General features: G+C 40.2%; 1 protein-coding gene across 1 annotated transcript in view; it reads right to left on the bottom strand.

Annotated features, from left to right (window-relative positions):
* cntnap3 (contactin associated protein family member 3) overlaps positions 1 to 19793 on the bottom strand; it is a 332581-nt gene that overhangs the window by 202150 nt on the left and 110638 nt on the right. The window contains exon 5 of the mRNA XM_060909607.1: positions 16634 to 16867. Within this exon, the coding sequence (XP_060765590.1) occupies positions 16634 to 16867 (234 nt within the window). The remainder of the gene's footprint in view (positions 1 to 16633; positions 16868 to 19793) is intronic.

Below are 19793 nucleotides of genomic sequence, written 5' to 3'. Positions count from 1 at the left end.
AATGGTGCTAACCCTCCAAAAATCCGTTTTAATTCCAGCTTGTAATGCGACAAAACAGGAAAAACACCAAAGGGAATGAATACTTTTGCAAGGCACTGTACATACTGAGTATTTGGATGCTGATATACAGAATATCATGCAATTAAAAACAAACTAACAATAAACTGATTTAGCCTCCAGCCTGATTTACATGTGTTTCATCACATTTGCGACATATTACTGCAATATTCATTCAGGCTTTTTTTGACACGCATCACACTTGGCTTTGTGGAGCCAAAAAAAACCCTTCAAACTGCTTCTTTTCCCCTCACTATAAGAGAGCAATGCTGCGAGCATCCAGTCTCATTGTCTTTAACTATTTCCCAAAATACCTGTGTGCATGTGAGGAACAAAGAAGAAAGACTGGAGGAAAAGTCACTCCTGAGCTACAAATTGAGCAGTTTTTCTGTTTCAAACAACACCAGAAAAAAAATTCCTGCTGAAGGAATGCCTTTCTCAAAAGGAAACGTCAGAATCAATATTTCTGTGTCTAAGATATCTCCTCAGTTCAGAGCAATAAAACACTTACGGTAGGGGTACGCTTTTACAGAGAACTAATCAATGATTATGTGCTGGTGTTTTGTGGTCTGACATGAAAACCAAACCAAAGTTGAAGTTGATTATTTTCCTATAAGACCATGTCAGTGTTTTATTCACCTTCAACCACAGAAATCTGATGAGAATTTCAAATTTATTAACCCTCTGGGGTCTGAGGGTATTTTCTGGCACTAACGATTTTGGTATGCTCTGATTTTGTTATCAATTTCAACAAATCTAAGCAGTATTTTCAAAGTCGTGTGACTTTTTTTGTATTCAGCACAAGTTCAGCTACAATAATATCTCTGTATTGTGTATGTCATGATTGTACTTTAAAAAAAATAGATAAATTAAGCTGCTGTAAAAAGCAGTTTTAGAACTGTGTTGGAATGTGTGAAAAAAATATGATCTTACCCATTGTGGGCAAACTGTTTTGATCACTGGGTTCGGGGGAACCCATCTGTCCTGCCGGAACATTTGCGGCTGGTTACACGATGGACGCGTGGGAGCGGTGGCGGGTCGTGTGCCTGGCGATTCTTTCTGTGGAGGACATTGAAGATATCTACCTATTCGGAACCATGATTACAGGACTTTTGCTGATTGGATTAGGCATTGCCCTGGTATATCGAGGAAATCAGACAACGGTGACAGCTGTTCAAAGCCCCACAAAGCTGCCCGATATGATCGGAGTGGTGGGCAAAGCTGTTGGCACTCGGACTGTGGACATTCAGAACTTTAACCACAAAATGGTTGTTATCTCGGAGCAGCTTTCAGCTTTGCAAGGAATACGTTTTTTGGAGATCAATTTGAATTTGAATAGAATGGACAGATATGGACGAGTGGTGTGGACATGCAAAGACTGCATCTGGAAAGACCAAATAATTTATATCTTATCGACATTCAGTTCCCTGAGACAGCACCGGCCTCGGTTCAGGCCATTGCTGAGGCAACGTTTCCCCCTGAAGGTCACTGCCGGGAGACAGTCTCGCATTCCTTGCATTCCTTCTCTAACTTTCCGCGGTCGCCATTTTTACCCCCAGTGTGACAAGCAGGTGCGTGACCAGCGCCTTCATGGCTGCAGGAGCGGACGGCTGCTTGCTTGCGCTGGATTACCTCCCCCTTCTCCCCCTTACCCCCGATTCCCCCCCTCAAGTCCCATATTTAAAGTGTACTTGTGTTGTTGTGTGCTTATGTGCAAAGGTTTTTTTTTAAATGTTCCCACACTGTACTCCTGACAGGAGCATAGTGGGGGGGGGGTTTCTTTTTTTCCTTATCTCTCCTCATGTTGTGTTTCCTTTTTATCTTCATCCCTGTCTTCCTGTCCTGTCTACCCTATGTCAATTGTATGTTGTATATGTATGGACAGGTTGACGGCTAATTTCGCTGGTACATGTGACTAGTGACAATAAAGGGCATCATCATCATCATCATCATCACTTGAGGTGATTCTGTTCAGTCTTAGGAATGGCTCAAGCACAAAAACTTAAATCTGCTGCATTGATTTGGACAATTAACTGGCCATCAGAAAAAAAAAGTATGTCCTATTGTTTGGGATAAAGGCTTGGCAATGAGAAGGGTAAAAAATTTCCATTCCATTCCATGAGAAGAGTGAAAACCCCTCCCACTGCCATCTTTTAATCCCATGAGGTCAAGTCACAATGGGTAAGGTCATGGTTTTTTTTTTCCCCACACATTCCAACACAGTTCTAAAACTGTTTTTTACAACAGCATCATTTATCTGGTATTTGACTTTATTTTGGTATGTGACTCTATTCAGTGCGTCTTGAAATGAACTCTTGTACTATTTTACTCAGTTCAGAGCCACAACCAACTCTGTTACTCTGTTACACAATTACTCTGTAATTTTGCTCCCACTTCAACTCCAAATTTGATTCTCTAAACTCAAAATCGAGCAAAATTAACTATTTTTGAGGAAAATACTTTTAACTCTGGAAAATCTGCTCAGCCATTTTTCCTGTGTATGCACTACAGTGCACGCATATCAACCAATCTGCTCATCAGAAATAGAAGAAATATTTACACTTACTTGAGTTGATCTTTGGCTGGACCGAGTCGAAGTAAAATAGATAGATAAATAAATAAATAAATAAATAAATAAATAAATTCTGGGCGGCACGGTGGTGTAGTGGTTAGCACTGTCGCCTCACAGCAAGAAGGTCCAGGTTCGAGCCCCGTGGCCGGCGAGGGCCTTTCTGTGTGGAGTTTGCATGTTCTCCCCGTGTCCGCATGGGTTTCCTCCGGGTGCTCCGGTTTCCCACACAGTCCAAAGACATGCAGGTTAGGTTAACTGGTGACTCTAAATTGACCGTAGGTGTGAATGTGAGTGTGAATGGTTGTCTGTGTCTATGTGTCGGCCCTGTGATGATCTGGCGACTTGTCCAGGGTGTACCCCGCCTTTCGCCCGTAGTCAGCTGGGATAGGCTCCAGCTTGCCTGTGACCCTGTAGAACAGGATAAAGCGGCTAGAGATAATGAGATGAGATGAATTAATTATTATTATTATTTTTTTAAAAGGCACCGCTCATCATCAGTGTCGCAGTTCTCAAGACTGAATTGAATCACTGTCCTAAATCATGAATCGATTCGCTGTCCTGAAATTGAATCGCTGTCCTGAATCATCCGAAGCGCATAAAATCCATCTGCCATCTCGCAACAAGTTTTACCTCCAAATAGCCTAAACTATGTCTGACAGATTTTATCCTGTTTACGGTGGGCTTTCCCACCATGAAAGAGAAACCAATCAAAACCGAAATAGTGAAAGTGATTCTCATGCCATTTCCATGTGAATAGTCTCTCATGAATGCGTAAGTGTGCGCTCAGCGCTCCGACTCCGGTGTGACTGAGTAAGGTGACAAGTTTTATGTTTCATCTAATTTAGGTAATTTAAAAACTATAATATTATTTGGCAGTGGGCACATATGAAAGTGTAAAGTATGAAGTATCTGTCAATTTGTTTATCATGCTTGTATGATGAAAAACTTGTGAAGATATTTATCTAAATACATGACCTACTCATTCTAAACCAGTCGAGCTTCGCCGGAGAAGCTCTCAACCCCAAAGGGTTACGATACAACACCTCATAGTGTACCATTTATAGTTACATCTATACTACTAAAGGAAGTCTGTCTGTCTCTCTGTCTGTTCACTTATGCAAATCGACATGGCTGGACGCACATACTCCATACTTTGCACATGGATTGGTGACACCCCAGAGGGGCCCAAGACAACATTTTTGATTTTCCAAAACATAGGATTAGTGCTAATCCAACACTCTATTCATTTCCCGTAGGCTGCATGCTTGTGCTGACACACTGCGTGCAGCCTCGACGGGGAATCCCTTCCCCGACTCGTCCAAGAGTTTCGATTGTACAGGACCTCGCAATCAGGGCTCCTTGCCGGAGACTTCCGCTACGGCTGAGTCTACGTCACTGAGGAGACACGGGGAGCGATTTACATCATTTTGACAGAATATATATATATATATATATATATATATATATATATATATATATATCACATGTGCCCACTCAACTCTTCACTGGGTCATTCAGAGGAAATCAGGTTCACGGGCAATAACTACTACTGTAATAGGAATGGAACCACAAGATAGTTATGGAATAGTAGCTTTAAACAGTCATTTCCAGGTCGACATCTCTTTTTCTCTCAAGGTTAACAAGACCAGCTTTTTATATTACAGAAAAACAGAAAGTGCTGATCAAAAAGTATAAAGCTCTGACACTGGGGACTCCTTCCATTCCTTCCATTAAATGTGAAATAAATGCCTTCTGGGCAGCATGGAGGTGTAGTGGTTAGCACTGTCGCCTCACAGCAAGAAGGTCCTGGGTTCGAGCCCACTGGCCGGCGAGGGTAGAGTTTGCATGTTTCCTCCGGGTGCTCCGGTTTCCCCCAAAGACATGCAGGTTAGGCTAATTGGTGGCTATAAATTGACCGTAGGCGTGAATGGTTGTTTGTCTCTGTGTGTCAGCCCTGTGATGATCTGGCGACTTGCCCAGGGTGTACCCAGCCTCTCGCCCATAGTCAGCTGGGATAGGCTCCAGCTTGCCTGCGACCCTGCACAGGATAAGTGGCTACAGATAATGGATGGATGGATGGATGGATGGATGGATGGATGCCTTCTGACAGAAAGCTTCGCTGTCCTGTATGTTTTTCACTGGTGTAGAACAGAAGCTCATGGTTAACACTCAGAATGTGTAAATTTGGCCCAAATGAATGTTTCTGTTGGATTGTGTGAACGAGTGAATAGTCCAATCCGTTCAACAAACAGAAATGCTCAGATCCCATGTACAATCAGTGCAACACCCAAGCAAACATTTACGGAGAAGTCAGAGGACCCATCTGCATATTTCAGAGGGGTAAATACCAAATATAAGTATTATCAGCATTATGGAAAGTTCCTGCATGCAAAATGAGCTGAGACAGGATTACAAAGCTTTCATTCACCATTCACACATTAACCAATTCAAAACCGCCATTATTACACGCTCATACATATTCAACTCTCCAGAGAGGTGATAATTGAAAGCTGAGGCTTTTCAAATGCTCCAGTTTCACATCAGTATCACAAAAGGCTTAAAAAAAATAAAAGAAAGCATTTAATATGACTTGTTTTCATCTGTCTCTCCATTAATACCCATTCAAATACAAGGGTGGGTGCCATTTATTTTGGTTATGGGTTTTATATGCTCATAGAAAGCTAGTTGGAAAGCATTCATACTTTTTTTTTTGGACTTTATGTTTGGTAAATTAATTAGCTCTCTTCTCTCCTGCTAAGTTGATGGTGGTGGTGGTGGTGGTGGGGGGGTTCAGTCTTTTGGCATGAGTCTCACAAGTTGTTATTCCATGGTGGTTGGAAGGGAAAAGAGAGGGACGAGTAAAAGCCTGAAATAATTAGCAAACATTGTCTTCAGTGTGTTTTGTTACAATTCCAATGGACAAGCTCAAACTACTTATAAAAAATGAATGATGGGAGGCGGCACGGTGGTGTAGTGGTTAGCACTGTCACCTCACAGCAAGAAGGTTCTGGGTTCGAGCCCTGTGGCCGGCGAGGGCCTTTCTGTGCGGAGTTTGCATGTTCTCCCCATATCTGCATGGGTTTCCTCCGGGTGCTCCGGTTTCCCCCACAGTCCAAAGACATGCAGGTTAGGTTAACTGGTGACTCTAAATTGACCGTAGGTGTGAATGTGAGTGTGAATGGTTGTCTGTGTCTATGTGTCAGCCCTGTGATGATCTGGCGACTTGTCCAGGGTGTACCCCGCCTTTCGCCCGTAGTCAGCTGGGATAGGCTCCAGCTTGGCCGCAACCCTGTACAGGATAAGCAGCTACAGATAATGGATGGATGGATGATAGGAAGTTTTATTTGGATGGTCCGATGTCAAGGGACGACAAGGAAGCCATTTTAGACCAATGACAAGAAGAAAACTAGGTACAGTTTTTTCCCCCCCGTTTGACCAAAATGGCTGAAATTTGGTGTCAGGATGCTTTGTACCACTGTCTATAGAAATACTTAAAATTTTTATTATATTTCATATTTCTTACTTCATACATAAAAAATGGATTCCAACTTCAGTGGATAATTTCCCTCCAAAAGCTGACAAATTCTCTCTCAATGAATCAGATACAGTATTAATACATTGCTCTGAATTGAGTGGAGTTGTTTATTATTATTATTATCATTATTATTATTATTATTATTATTATTATTATGTTTTTGCCATTGTCTTGTTGTACTTGTGCCATGAGGGATACTGTATCACATTATTTTTGGAAATTATTCAAAAGCTCACGATTTTTGTTTAAATTATGCACACATACCTGTACCAATCAGCCATAGCATGATAACCACTGAGAGGTGACGTGAATAACATCGATTATCTCATTACAATGGCACGTGTCAAGAGGTGGGATATATTAGGCAGCAAAAGAACAGTCAGTTCTCGAAGTCGATGTGTTGGAAGCAGGAAAAATGGCCAAACATAAGGATCTGAGCAACTTTGAAAAGGACCAAATTGTGATGGCTAGATGACTGGGTCTGAGCACCTCCAAAATGGCACATCTTGTGGGGTGTTCCTGGTATGCCGTGGTTAGTACCGACCGAAAGTGGTCCAAGGAAGGACAACCAGTGAACCGGTGACAGGGTCATGGGTGTCGAAGGCTCATTGATTTGCACAGGCACAAAGGCGAGCGCATATGATCCAGTCCCACAGACGAGCTACTGTAGCACAAACTCCTGAAAAAGTTAATGCTGGCTAAAAAAGAAAGGTGTCAGCATTAACTTTTTCAGCAGTTTGTGCTACAGGAGCTCTTCTGTGGGACTGGACCATATGGCCTAGCCTTCGTGCCCCATGCAAAGTTTATCTTTGAGTGAGCGAAGTGAACAAGTGATATATTTTTCAACACAAGAAGATAAACTTCATATCTTCGTGCAACCGTATAATGTTGTTTATATTATATGGACACCCCCCCCCCCCCCAAAAAAAAAAGTTAATCAAAAGAATTTTAATTTTGAACTGGTTTGCCATTTTGACAAAGTGTGTCTAGTCGGCGGGAAAACACTGGGAGTGACGTCATCGGAGTGAAATATCAGGAATTGTTATACGCACAGGACACTTTTTCTATGGAATAAAAACACGTGTTCTATTCCCTTCTAGCGGGTTTCATTCATTTGGTTCGATAGCATGCAATATTGTTAGCATATCGCTTATCCTACGTGTATTACGTCACTCTACCCAATGGAGAATGAGTGTCGAATATGGTTTACAGTTGAATATTGCATGGTTGTCAAAATGACCTCGGAGCTAATGCGAATATTCAATGACAGTTTTCTGCTGCGTGGAAGCATTTCTTTGTTCGTCGGGAAAGAGAAAGACGCTTTGAACACCCGAAAGGCTACCAAAACTTCATTAGATATTCTTCACACATATTTACAAGAGAAAAACATACCAACGGACATCGAAAAACTGGAAAATAGATTGTGTATGTACAACCCCAAATCCAAAAAAAGTTGGGACAAAGTACAAATTGTAAATAAAAACGGAATGCAATGATGTGGAAGTTTCAAAATTCTATATTTTATTCAGAATAGAACATAGATGACATATCAAATGTTTAAACTGAGAAAATGTATCATTTAAAGAGAAAAATTAGGTGATTTTAAATTTCATGACAACAACACATCTCAAAAAAGTTGAGACAAGGCCATGTTTCCCACTGTGAGACATCCCCTTTTCTCTTTACAACAGTCTGTAAACGTCTGGGGACTGAGGAGACAAGTTGCTCAAGTTTAGGGATAGGAATGTTAACCCATTCTTGTCTAATGTAGGATTCTAGTTGCTCAACTGCCTTAGGTCTTTTTTGTCGTATCTTCCGTTTTATGATGCGCCAAATGTTTTCTATGGGTGAAAGATCTGGACTGCAGGCTGGCCAGTTCAGTACCCGGACCCTTCTTCTACACAGCCATGATGCTGTAATTGATGCAGTTTGTGGTTTGGCATTGTCATGTTGGAAAATGCAAGGTCTTCCCTGAAAGAGACGCCGTCTGGATGGGAGCATATGTTGCTCTAGAACCTGGATATACCTTTCAGCATTGATGGTGTCTTTCCAGATGTGTAAGCTGCCCATGCCACACGCACTAATGCAACCCCATACCATCAGAGATGCAGGCTTCTGAACTGAGCGCTGATAACAACTTGGGTCGTCCTTCTCTTCTTTAGTCCGAATGACACGGCGTCCCTGATTTCCATAAAGAACTTCAAATTTTGATTCGTCTGACCACAGAACAGTTTTCCACTTTGCTACAGTCCATTTTAAATGAGCCTTGGCCCAGAGAAGACGTCTGCGCTTCTGGATCATGTTTAGATACGGCTTCTTCTTTGAACTATAGTTTTAGCTGGCAACGGCGGATGGCACGGTGAATTGTGTTCACAGATAATGTTCTCTGGAAATATTCCTGAGCCCATTTTGTGATTTCCAATACAGAAGCATGCCTGTATGTGATGCAGTGCCGTCTAAGGGCCCGAAGATCACGGGCACCCAGTATGGTTTTCCGGCCTTGACCCTTACGCACAGAGATTCTTCCAGATTCTCTGAATCTTTTGATGATATTATGCACTGTAGATGATGATATGTTCAAACTCTTTGCAATTTTACACTGTCGAACTCCTTTCTGATATTGCTCCACTATTTGTCGGTGCAGAATTAGGGGGATTGGTGAGCCTCTTCCCATCTTTACTTCTGAGAGCCGCTGCCACTCCAAGATGCTCTTTTTATACCCAGTCATGTTAATGACCTATTGCCAATTGACCTAATGAGTTGCAATTTGGTCCTCCAGCTGTTCCTTTTTTGTACCTTTAACTTTTCCAGCCTCTTATTGCCCCTGTCCCAACTTTTTTGAGATGTGTTGCTGTCATGAAATTTCAAATGAGCCAATATTTGGCATGAAATTTCAAAATGCCTCACTTTCGACATTTGATATGTTGTCTATGTTCTATTGTGAATACAATATCAGTTTTTGAGATTTGTAAATGATTGCATTCCATTTTTATTTACAATTTGTACTTTGTCCCAACTTTTTTGGAATCGGGGCTGTAATAATAATATTAGCTGGCCTTTTTTTGTAGTATATATTACAGAAGCATATTTAAAATGATACAATAAAATGCATATGATTTCCTCATCTCAGCATTCTGTAATACGCACATCTTTATTGCAACCCCGTTCCCTTGGTTAATTCAATCCAAAATTAAATGAGCTACTTCATTCATCTATAACCATCTGTTCAGCAGCACCTCTGATATTTACAGCAAACAGCCGCACACGTGCACATAAAAGTGCCATCCCGGTGACAAACCATGATCAATGAGTGACGACTACTGAAAGTTCCCGGCCACTTTACAGCCCACGTTTCACACTTTACAACAATTATTTACAGCACAAAAAAGTAAAACTGAAAAACAACGTCCCGGTGGTAGTCAAGTGTAACATATGGCAGTTGGTACAGCGATAGACTGACTTCTGGAACTCATTGTTCGTTAGAATTACTGGAACAGCAGCTGAGTGGAGAAAAATGAGCATGGTAAATCTGAATCCTCTACACATCATCCGGGCTGTAAAACATTGGGAAGAAATATGAATGCAAAGCAAAGACAAAATGAAATGGGCTCAGATAAGGGATATAAATCTTCATGTCTAGTTTTGTTTGTTTGGGGTTTTTTTTCACATTATACAGAAACAAGTCTGTGCCAGGATCTGACATCTTGAAGTGACTGTGTGCTTCGTGACAAATAACAAACCAGGGTTGAAGATGGTTCTTTAGAATTGGAAATGTTCCACTACAATCGGAATTGAAAATTGCATGCCGTTTTTTTTTTCCTCTTGAAATTGTACAGTGGTGCTTGAAAGTTTGTGAACCCTTTAGAATTTTCTATATTTCTGCATAAATATGACCTAAAACATCATCGGATTTTCACACAAGTCCTAAAAGCAGATAAAGAGAACCCAGTTAAACAAATGAGACAAAAATATTATACTTGGTCATTTATTTATTGAGGAAAATGATCCAATATTACATATCTGTGAGTGGCAAAAGTATGTGAACCTCTAGGATTAGCAGTTAATTTGAAGGTGAAATTAGAGTCAGGGGTTTTCAATCAATGGGATGACAATCAGGTGTGAGTGGGCACCCTGTTTTATTTAAAGAACAGGGATCTATCAAAGTCTGATCTTCACAACACATGTTTGTGGAAGTGTATCATGGCACGAACAAAGGAGATTTCTGAGGACCTCAGAAAAAGTGTTGCTGATGCTCATCAGGCTGGAAAACATTACAAAACCATCTCTAAAGAGTTTGGACTCCACCAATCCACAGACAGACAGATTGTGTACAAATGGAGGAAACTCAAGACCATTGTTACCCTCCCCAGGAGTGGGCGACCAACAAAGATCACTCCAAGAGCAAGGCATGTAATAGTCGGCGAGGTCACAAAGGACCCCAGGGTAACTTCTAAGCAACTGAAGGCCTCTCTCACATTGGCTAATGTTAATGTTCATGAGTCCACCATCAGGAAAACACTGAACAACAATGGTGTGCATGGCAGGGCTGCAAGGAGAAAGCCACTGCTCTCCAAAAAGAACATTGCTGCTCATCTGCAGTTTGCTAAAGATCATGTGGACAAGCCAGAAGGCTATTGGACAAATGTTTTGTGGACGGATGAGACCAAAATAGAACTTTTTGGTTTAAATGAGAAGTGTTATGTTTGGAGAAAGGAAAACACTGCATTCCAGCATAAGAACCTTATCCCATCTGTGAAACATGGTGGTGGTAGTATCATGGTTTGGGCCTGTTTTGCTGCATCTGGGCCAGGATGGCTTGCCATCATTGATGGAACAATGAATTCTGAATTATACCAGCGAAATCTAAAGGAAAATGTCAGGACATCTGTCCATGAACTGAATCTCAAGAGAAGGTGGGTCATGCAGCAAGACAATGGCCCTAACCACACAAGTCGTTCTACCAAAGAATGGTTAAAGAAGAATAAAGTTAATGTTTTGGAATGGCCAAGTCAAAGTCCTGACTTTAATCCAATCAAAATGTTGTGGAAGGACCTGAAGTGAGCAGTTCATGTGAGGAAACCCACCAACATCCCAGAGTTGAAGCTGTTCTGTACGGAGGAACGGGCTAAAATTCCTCCAAGCCGGTGTGCAGGACTGATCAACAGTTACCGCAAACATTTAGTTGCAGTTATCGCTGCACAAGGGGGTCACACCAGATACTGAAAGCAAAGGTTCACATACTTTTGCCACTCACAGATATGTAATATTGGATCATTTTCTTCAATAAATAAATGAGCAAGTATAATATTTCTGTCTCATTTGTTTAACTGGGTTCTCTTTATCTACTTTTAGGACTTGTGTGAAAATCCGATGATGTTTTAGGTCATATTTATGCAGAAATATAGAAAATTCTAAAGGGTTCACAAACTTTCAAGCACCACTGTAAGTGACGTTTTGTGGTTGAATTCAGTTTAAAAAATTCAGGCTTTGAAAATAGGATACACGGCTTTCTTCTTCTTTTTTCCCCGTCAGCTTTGAGTGGTATCCAAAGGCCACACACATTTCTGATGCACCACTTCAAAATAGAAATGGCTTGTACATCACAGACAAAGTGAGCACTTACTGTACACTTTGCCTTTGTTTGCTACAAAAGAAGATATTGGGGTTTGTGAGGTATTTTTTTTATTCCAATCTGGCCACTCTGTCATTACGTTGTCCTGTCTGCTGCTTCTCCTCCACCTCTATGAAAATATTCATCTCATCTCATTATCTCTAGCCGCTTTATCCTGTTCTACAGGGTCGCAGGCAAGCTGGAGCCTATCCCAGCTGACTACGGGCGAAAGGCGGGGTACACCCTGGACAAGTCGCCAGGTCATCACAGGGCTGACACATAGACACAGACAACCATTCACACTCACATTCACACCTACGGTCAATTTAGAGCCACCAGTTAACCTAACCTGCATGTCTTTGGACTGTGGGGGAAACCGGAGCACCCGGAGGAAACCCACACGGACACGGGGAGAACATGCAAACTCCGCACAGAAAGGCCCTCGCCGGCCACGGGGCTCGAACCCGGGCCTTCTTGCTGTGAGGTGATGGCGCTAACCACTACACCACCGTGCTGCCATGATTATTAATATATATATATTTTTTTTTTATTTGTTAGTTTGCCTGTTTTTTCGCCCCAACCTTTGTTGTAAAACATTTGCGGCTGCATTGTAAATGTATGAAAGATATTGTATATTCCTTCCTCCAAAGTAAAAAAAACAATCTGCTCTTTGAATGAAAGATAAAAGCATCGAAACAATATCGAGCTTTTTTCCTTATAAGGCTGCGCTGAAATGAAATCTAAAGTGTTGCAGCGGTGGAGTTAAAAGCACTGATTTTCTCCCACACACTTTAATGTACATAAAAAAAAGCAGGCCTGAAGTGTTGAGTAGCACCTGTGAAGTGAAGTAATGTAAATTTCTCATTCTGAGGGGTATGTGGAAAATCAGACAGACATCGCTGCCTCGATAGAGAAAACAGGAAAATCCAAAAGAGAGAGAGAGAGAGAGAGAGAGAGCGCAGTGTCTCATTATTGGCGTGGAAGATGGACATCAGGGTGAAAGTTAAATCACACTGCAGGTGTGCAGCTGCACTCCAGTCACTTATTTGTTTGTGACTATCCTGCAAGCGGCTGTGCGGATGAGTTCAGTCTGGCCATACGCTGAGTGATCACTGACAGATCATTTTATAGTTCACAGCATGACACTCAAGATCACAGCAACGATGATTGGCGTGGGACATCAGGACTGAGAAAGGCACCAAATAACTGGAGACGGCACAAGAATACAGTGTTTCAGATTTCCTCTAGTTTTCTCCCTAATATAGTCTTGGCCAGGTCTTGTCCTGTGATTGGCGAGTGTTGCTGTACATTGAACCCTCACCCCATCCCTAATTATTATTATTATTATTATTAGTAGTAGTAGTAGTAGTAGTAGTAGCTGTTGTTATCAGTCATCGTTGCAATTAATAGTAATAGTTGTTATTAGGAGTTATTCGTTGTTGTTGTTGTTGTTAGTTGTTATTTGTCGGAGTTGTTGTTATATTTGTTGTTGTTGTTGTTAGTAGTAGAAGTAGTAGTTGTTGCTGTCGTTATTAATCAATGTTGTTGTTATTAGTCAAAATAGTTGTTATTAGTAGTTGTTGCTGTTATTATTAGTAGTAACAGTTGTTCTTATTAGTCAATGTTGTTATTAGTAGTAATAGTTGTTGTTATTAGTCAATGTTGTTGTTATTAGTAGTAATAGTTGTTGTTATTAGTCAATGTTGTTGTTATTAGTAGTAATAGTTGTTGTTGTTGTTATTAGTCAATGTTGTTGTTATTAGTAGTAATAGTTGTTGTTGTTATTAGTCAATGTTGTTGTTATTAGTAGTAATAGTTGTTATTAGTAGTTGTTGCTGTTGTTATTAGTAGTAACAGTTGTTCTTATTAGTCAATGTTGTTGTTATTAGTAGTAATAGTTGTTGTTGTTATTAGTCAATGTTGTTGTTATTAGTAGTAATAGTTGTTATTAGTAGTTGTTGCTGTTATTATTAGTAGTAACAGTTGTTCTTATTAGTCAATGTTGTTATTAGTAGTAATAGTTGTTGTTGTTATTAGTCAATGTTGTTGTTATTAGTAGTAATAGTTGTTGTTATTAGTCAATGTTGTTGTTATTAGTAGTAATAGTTGTTGTTATTAGTCAATGTTGTTATTAGTAGTAATAGTCAATATGTTGTTGTTATTAGTAGTAATAGTTGTTGTTTTTATTAGTCAATGTTGTTATTAGTAGTAACAGTTGTTGTTGTTATTAGTCAATGTTGTTGTTATTAGTAGTAATAGTTGTTGCTGTTGCTGTTATTAGTCAATGTTGTTATTAGTAGTAACAGTTGTTGTTGTTATTAGTCAATGTTGTTGTTATTAGTAGTAACAGTTGTTGTTATTAGTAGTTGTTGTTGCTGTTATTATTATTAGTTGTTGGTATTAGTCACTGTTGTTGTTATTAGCGTAATTGTTGTTGTTATTAGTAGTAATAGTTGTTATTAGTAGTTGTTGCTGTTATTATTAGTAGTAACAGTTGTTCTTATTAGTCAATGTTGTTATTAGTAGTAATAGTTGTTGTTGTTATTAGTCAATTTTGTTGTTATTAGTAGTAATAGTTGTTGTTGTTGTTATTAGTCAATATGTTGTTGTTATTAGTAGTAATAGTTGTTGTTGCTGTTGCTGTTATTAGTAGGAGTTGTTTTTATTAGTCAATGTTGTTATTAGTAGTAACAGTTGTTGTTGTTATTAGTCAATGTTGTTGTTGCTGTTATTAGTCAATGTTGTTGTTAGTAGTAACAGTTGTTGTTGTTATTAGTCAATGTTGTTGTTATTAGTAGTAACAGTTGTTTTTAGTAGTTGGTGTTGCTGTTATTATTATTAGTTGTTGGTATTAGTCACTGTTGTTGTTATTAGCGTAATTGTTGTTGTTATTAGTAGGAGTTGTTATTAGCTGTTGTTGTTGTTATTAGCTGTTGTTGTTATTATTATTAGTAGTAGTAGTAGTTGTTGTTATTAATGACATTAATGTAAAATACAACAACGATACATGCTAATGTAAATATTTAAAAAGCAAACAAACAAATAAGTAGTAAAACAAATGCTGGAATTAATCAAGTGTAATAAGTGAAATGCAACAAACAAACAAACGAATAAGAAAGCAGCACAGACGTGAGCAGAAAGTTGCGCATGTTTATGAGAAGGCGATATTTGATGCAGCTTTACAACACGAGAGGGACAGATTACACAATGTGGAATAAAGTGCTGAAGTGGTGAAGTTAAATGCACTGAGTCTCTCCCACACTCTGTTCTGCTATAATGCATGTTAATACTCATTAAAAAAAAAAAAAGCAGTGAGCTGAAGCACTGTAAATATCTGTTAGTGATCTTTTTCCAACATTGTTCTTAGTGCAGCACATGTGCTGAGATCTAATTGAACACAGCACGTGGTTAGATCTTTCTGCCTCAGACTTCTGTACAGTTTCTCGACATTAGTGCAAGATATAAAGGCTTTTATTTCATCATCTGTTGAAGGCATGTTTACTTCAAGTTCACCTTAAACCTTCTCTAAAGATGGCTCTAAATTGTTAGAAGTTTGTCAGAAATGCTGGAGGCATGCACAGTGAGAAAGTGAGCGCTGGACCTGAGAGAGGTGGAGTGATCATTGCTTTGATGGACTCAGTAGCACAGTTCTCATCAGCTTATATCTATTTCTGGCCTTGCGAAACAACACCTAATCGCTCATCCATCATAAGAAACGATTTGGTTTTAATTTAAAGGAGAACCGAAGGCAGAGTTTTTATTATCAAAATTCTATTTATCTCATTTTATTAAATATAGGAATGCATTTTTGATCGCTATTTTGTCGCTGCTATAGCAAGTTATGAGTGTTTGAAATATACTATGTAATATATCAGTCCGTATGTCAAAGCAATGGCCGTAAACGAGATTCGTTGAGACCTGTGCGAGACATCGTAGGACGCCCTCTTTCGAATGCTGACGTAATCAAGCCGGAAGTTTTGTTTGGTTTGATAGCAATCAGGAAAGTTTGAAAAAAGTAGGCAGTAATCGTCATTTAAACTCGTTTTTGTGCAATACTTCGTTTGGAAAACAGTTTTCAAAATGGCGGCACTGACACCTGGCTGACACTTCACGTTTCGAAGTCTCGCACAAGTCTCGTGAAGATTGCGCGGATAAGCGGCGCCTGCCGTCGACCAAACGAACTAAATTCAACATGGCTAAAAACCGAATAGGCCGATAAGTATAATATTTAATTGCAATTAGTTGCCAATACGAGTCACGATATAAGGTTACTAAAACCGAAAACGTCATTGAATAACACGTTAATTAAGAAATAAAGCAAGTTTAAAAATGACTTCAGTTCTTCTTTAAATGATATTGCAGAACTAAAAATGAGTCAGTATTCAAATTCAGACAAAATATACTCTCATACTGGGGGGAAAAAAGGGGATCCTGATTTTGTTTTGCATACTAAAGCCCTAAATTAACACTTGCTCATTTCTGCTGGTTTTATAACCGTGTTGTGTCACCACATTTACACATACTTGGTGGATTTGTTTATGATTGTACACGAATGCTGCCAGGAATTGCATGGCGCCGAATATCTCTCCAGGAAGGGCGAGCTAAAACTGGCTTTATTGGGCACAACAGAAAGCTGCAGTCACTGCGTGAAGTTGGCACAGGGCTCCTAAACTGCGTGCACATGCAGATGGCATTCTAAGTGGTAGAGCGTTAGCCTGGATCACTGACAATGCTTGAAAGCTTTTTCTCTTGCATAAAACACACACAAGACACGAATGCCTGAGTGCCATCAATACAGCAGATAATCTGCTGCAGGCTCCAGGGACATTCCAAGAAAGATGCATAACAGTACCTTTACTGAGGAACTCCTGAGTGAGGGTGAGACTACCTTTTCTGAGATGTACGAAGAGTTTTCCTTTGAGTAACTCCAGACTCAGGGTGTGTCCACGATTGCCTTCCATGTGCATCAAGACTCCAGAGTTGTGAAGGGTTTTGAAGTTCATCGTTAGCAGGTCTTTGGGCGATGGACCGGTGACTGGATCAAGCTTGAAGAGCAAGTAGCTGCCTCCATCGAAGCTGATCACGTCGGATTCTGCAAAAATACACAGGACATGATATCGTCCGCTGAATTTTACAACCCCGATTCCAAAAAAGTTGGGACAAAGTACAAATTGTAAATAAAAATGGAATGCAATGATGTGGAAGTTTCAAAATTCTATATTTTATTCAGAATAGAACATAGATGACATATCAAATGTTTAAACTGAGGAAATGTATCATTTAAAGAGAAAAATTAGGTGATTTTAAATTTCATGACAACAACACATCTCAAAAAAGTTGGGACAAGGCCATGTTTACCACTGTGAGACATCCCCTTTTCTCTTTACAACAGTCTGTAAACGTCTGGGGACTGAGGAGACAAGTTGCTCAAGTTTAGGGATAGGAATGTTAACCCATTCTTGTCTAATGTAGGATTCTAGTTGCTCAACTGTCTTAGGCCTTTTTTGTCGTATCTTCCATTTTATGATGCGCCAAATGTTTTCTATGGGTGAAAGATCTGGACTGCAGGCTGGCCAGTTCAGTACCCGGACCCTTCTTCTACGCAGCCATGATGCTGTAATTGATGCAGTATGTGGTTTGGCATTGTCATGTTGGAAAATGCAAGGTCTTCCCTGAAAGAGACGTCGTCTGGATGGGAGCATATGTTGCTCTAGAACCTGGATATACCTTTCAGCATTGATGGTGTCTTTCCAGATGTGTAAGCTGCCCATGCCACACGCACTAATGCAACCCCATACCATCAGAGATGCAGGCTTCTGAACTGAGCGCTGATAACAACTTGTGTCGTCCTTCTCCTCTTTAGTCCGAATGACACGGCGTCCCTGATTTCCATAAAGAACTTCAAATTTTGATTCGTCTGACCACAGAACAGTTTTCCACTTTGCCACAGTCCATTTTAAATGAGCCTTGGCCCAGAGAAGACGTCTGCGCTTCTCGATCATGTTTAGATACGGCTTCTTCTTTGAACTATAGAGTTTTAGCTGGCGACGGCGGATGGCACGGTGAATTGTGTTCACAGATAATGTTCTCTGGAAATATTTTTGAGCCCATTTTGCGATTTCCAATACAGAAGCATGCCTGTATGTGATGCAGTGCTGTCTAAGGGCCCGAAGATCACGGGCACCCAGTATGGTTTTCCGGCCTTGACCCTTACGCACAGAGATTCTTCCAGATTCTCTGAATCTTTTGATGATATTATGCACTGTAGATGATGATATGTTCAAACTCTTTGCAATTTTACACTGTCGAACTCCTTTCTGATATTGCTCCACTATTTGTTGGCGCAGAATTAGGGGGATTGGTGATCCTCTTCCCATCTTTACTTCTGAGAGCCGCTGCCACTCCAAGATGCTCTTTTTATACCCAGTCATGTTAATGACCTATTGCCAATTGACCTAATGAGTTGCAATTTGGTCCTCCAGCTGTTCCTTTTTTGTACCTTTAACTTTTCCAGCCTCTTATTGCCCCTGTCCCAACTTTTTTGAGATGTGTTGCTGTCATGAAATTTCAAATGAGCCAATATTTGGCATGAAATTTCAAAATGTCTCACTTTCGACATTTGATATGTTGTCTATGTTCTATTGTGAATACAATATCAGCTTTTGAGATTTGTAAATGATTGCATTCCGTTTTTATTTACAATTTGCACTTTATCCCAACTTTTTTGGAATCGGGGTTGTAAATCAAAATGTGTGTTTCTACATGATATGATGTCCATTTCTGTAGGAATTAATAAAACTGTCAGTCAAAATAAATGAAATAAATGTACTTTTAAATACTATAATTTACAGCCCTTTCAATAACTAATACAGATTTACGTTGCAAGCTTTAAGGAACAGAAGGCCATGCCTTCTTCAGTTGGACTCACAGAGAGGCCACTCACACTTCACTGCAACTGACAATCATGTAGGCCACGCCTCTTTCACTGGAACCGACAGAGACCACTCCTACCTCAATGAAATTCTTTTTTTTTTGCAATAGACATCACTTCCGGTACTGATCCGCCTCATTACGTCTTCGGCGTTCCAGCTGACAGGCCGGCATCATATTTGTTTATTTGTTTACAGTCGCTTTGCAGTAGTTTATTGTGTTTTGCCTCCAAATACACCAGATTGTTGCTCTGTATTTGGATGTTCAAACCAAAGGATACCAAAAGAAGTCATGCACAAGGGTGAAAGAACAAAAAATAGCCCAAAACACCAGAAAACGCCATGAAAAATGGCTTGCAAACCTTTCACTGCATTCAAAAGGAACCGCGAGTCCACATGCTCATGTTTGCAGTGATCATCAGTGTCGTAGTCGAGTCAATAAACCTCGAGTCTGAGTCAAGTCTCGAGTCCCCAGTGTTCAAGTCCAAGTCCTTAAAAAAAATTTCGAGTCGAGTCCGAGAACAAGACTCCAACCGCACCATGTTGACGGTGGCTGTTTTAGAGCCATTAACGTTAGTTTCTTCCTGAACATGACGTATGAACAGGTGAATGTGCTTCTCTTTGTCAGGGAGTGTGAAGTATTCTGTCAGAGATGGTTGGGAGACGGATGTAAGTGCAGAAGGTGTGTTTATTAATACAAGTGAAGACGGTAAACAATCCAGAATGGCAGGCAAAATCGTGAAACGGTGAAACAGGCAATAGGTCAAGCGAGGCGCAAACAGGCGATCGTAGACTCGGCAGAATCAAAGACGAGAAACAGGAAATCAGGGATCAGGAAACCAAACACGGAAATAGGCTTGGTAATGTGTCAGCAATGCAACTCAATACTTCGCAAAGTAAGTGTGTTTTCACAGTTTTTATATCGGTGCGCTGATTGCGCTTTAATCCCGTGTGAGTCGTTTACGGCGTGTGCTTGGCACGCACGCTGTCCGGAGCACGCCCAAGAGTCTATCTGATGCATGCGCCAAGGCGCACAGGTGTGACACTCTTGCACGAAATTACTACAAAAATTAATGCAGATATAAATAT

Source organism: Neoarius graeffei, chromosome 25 (assembly GCF_027579695.1).
Source record: "Neoarius graeffei isolate fNeoGra1 chromosome 25, fNeoGra1.pri, whole genome shotgun sequence".
NCBI classification, from domain to species: Eukaryota; Metazoa; Chordata; class Actinopteri; order Siluriformes; family Ariidae; genus Neoarius; species Neoarius graeffei.
Note: the sequence above shows the minus strand (reverse complement) of the source record. Positions and strands in the feature narration are given on the sequence as shown.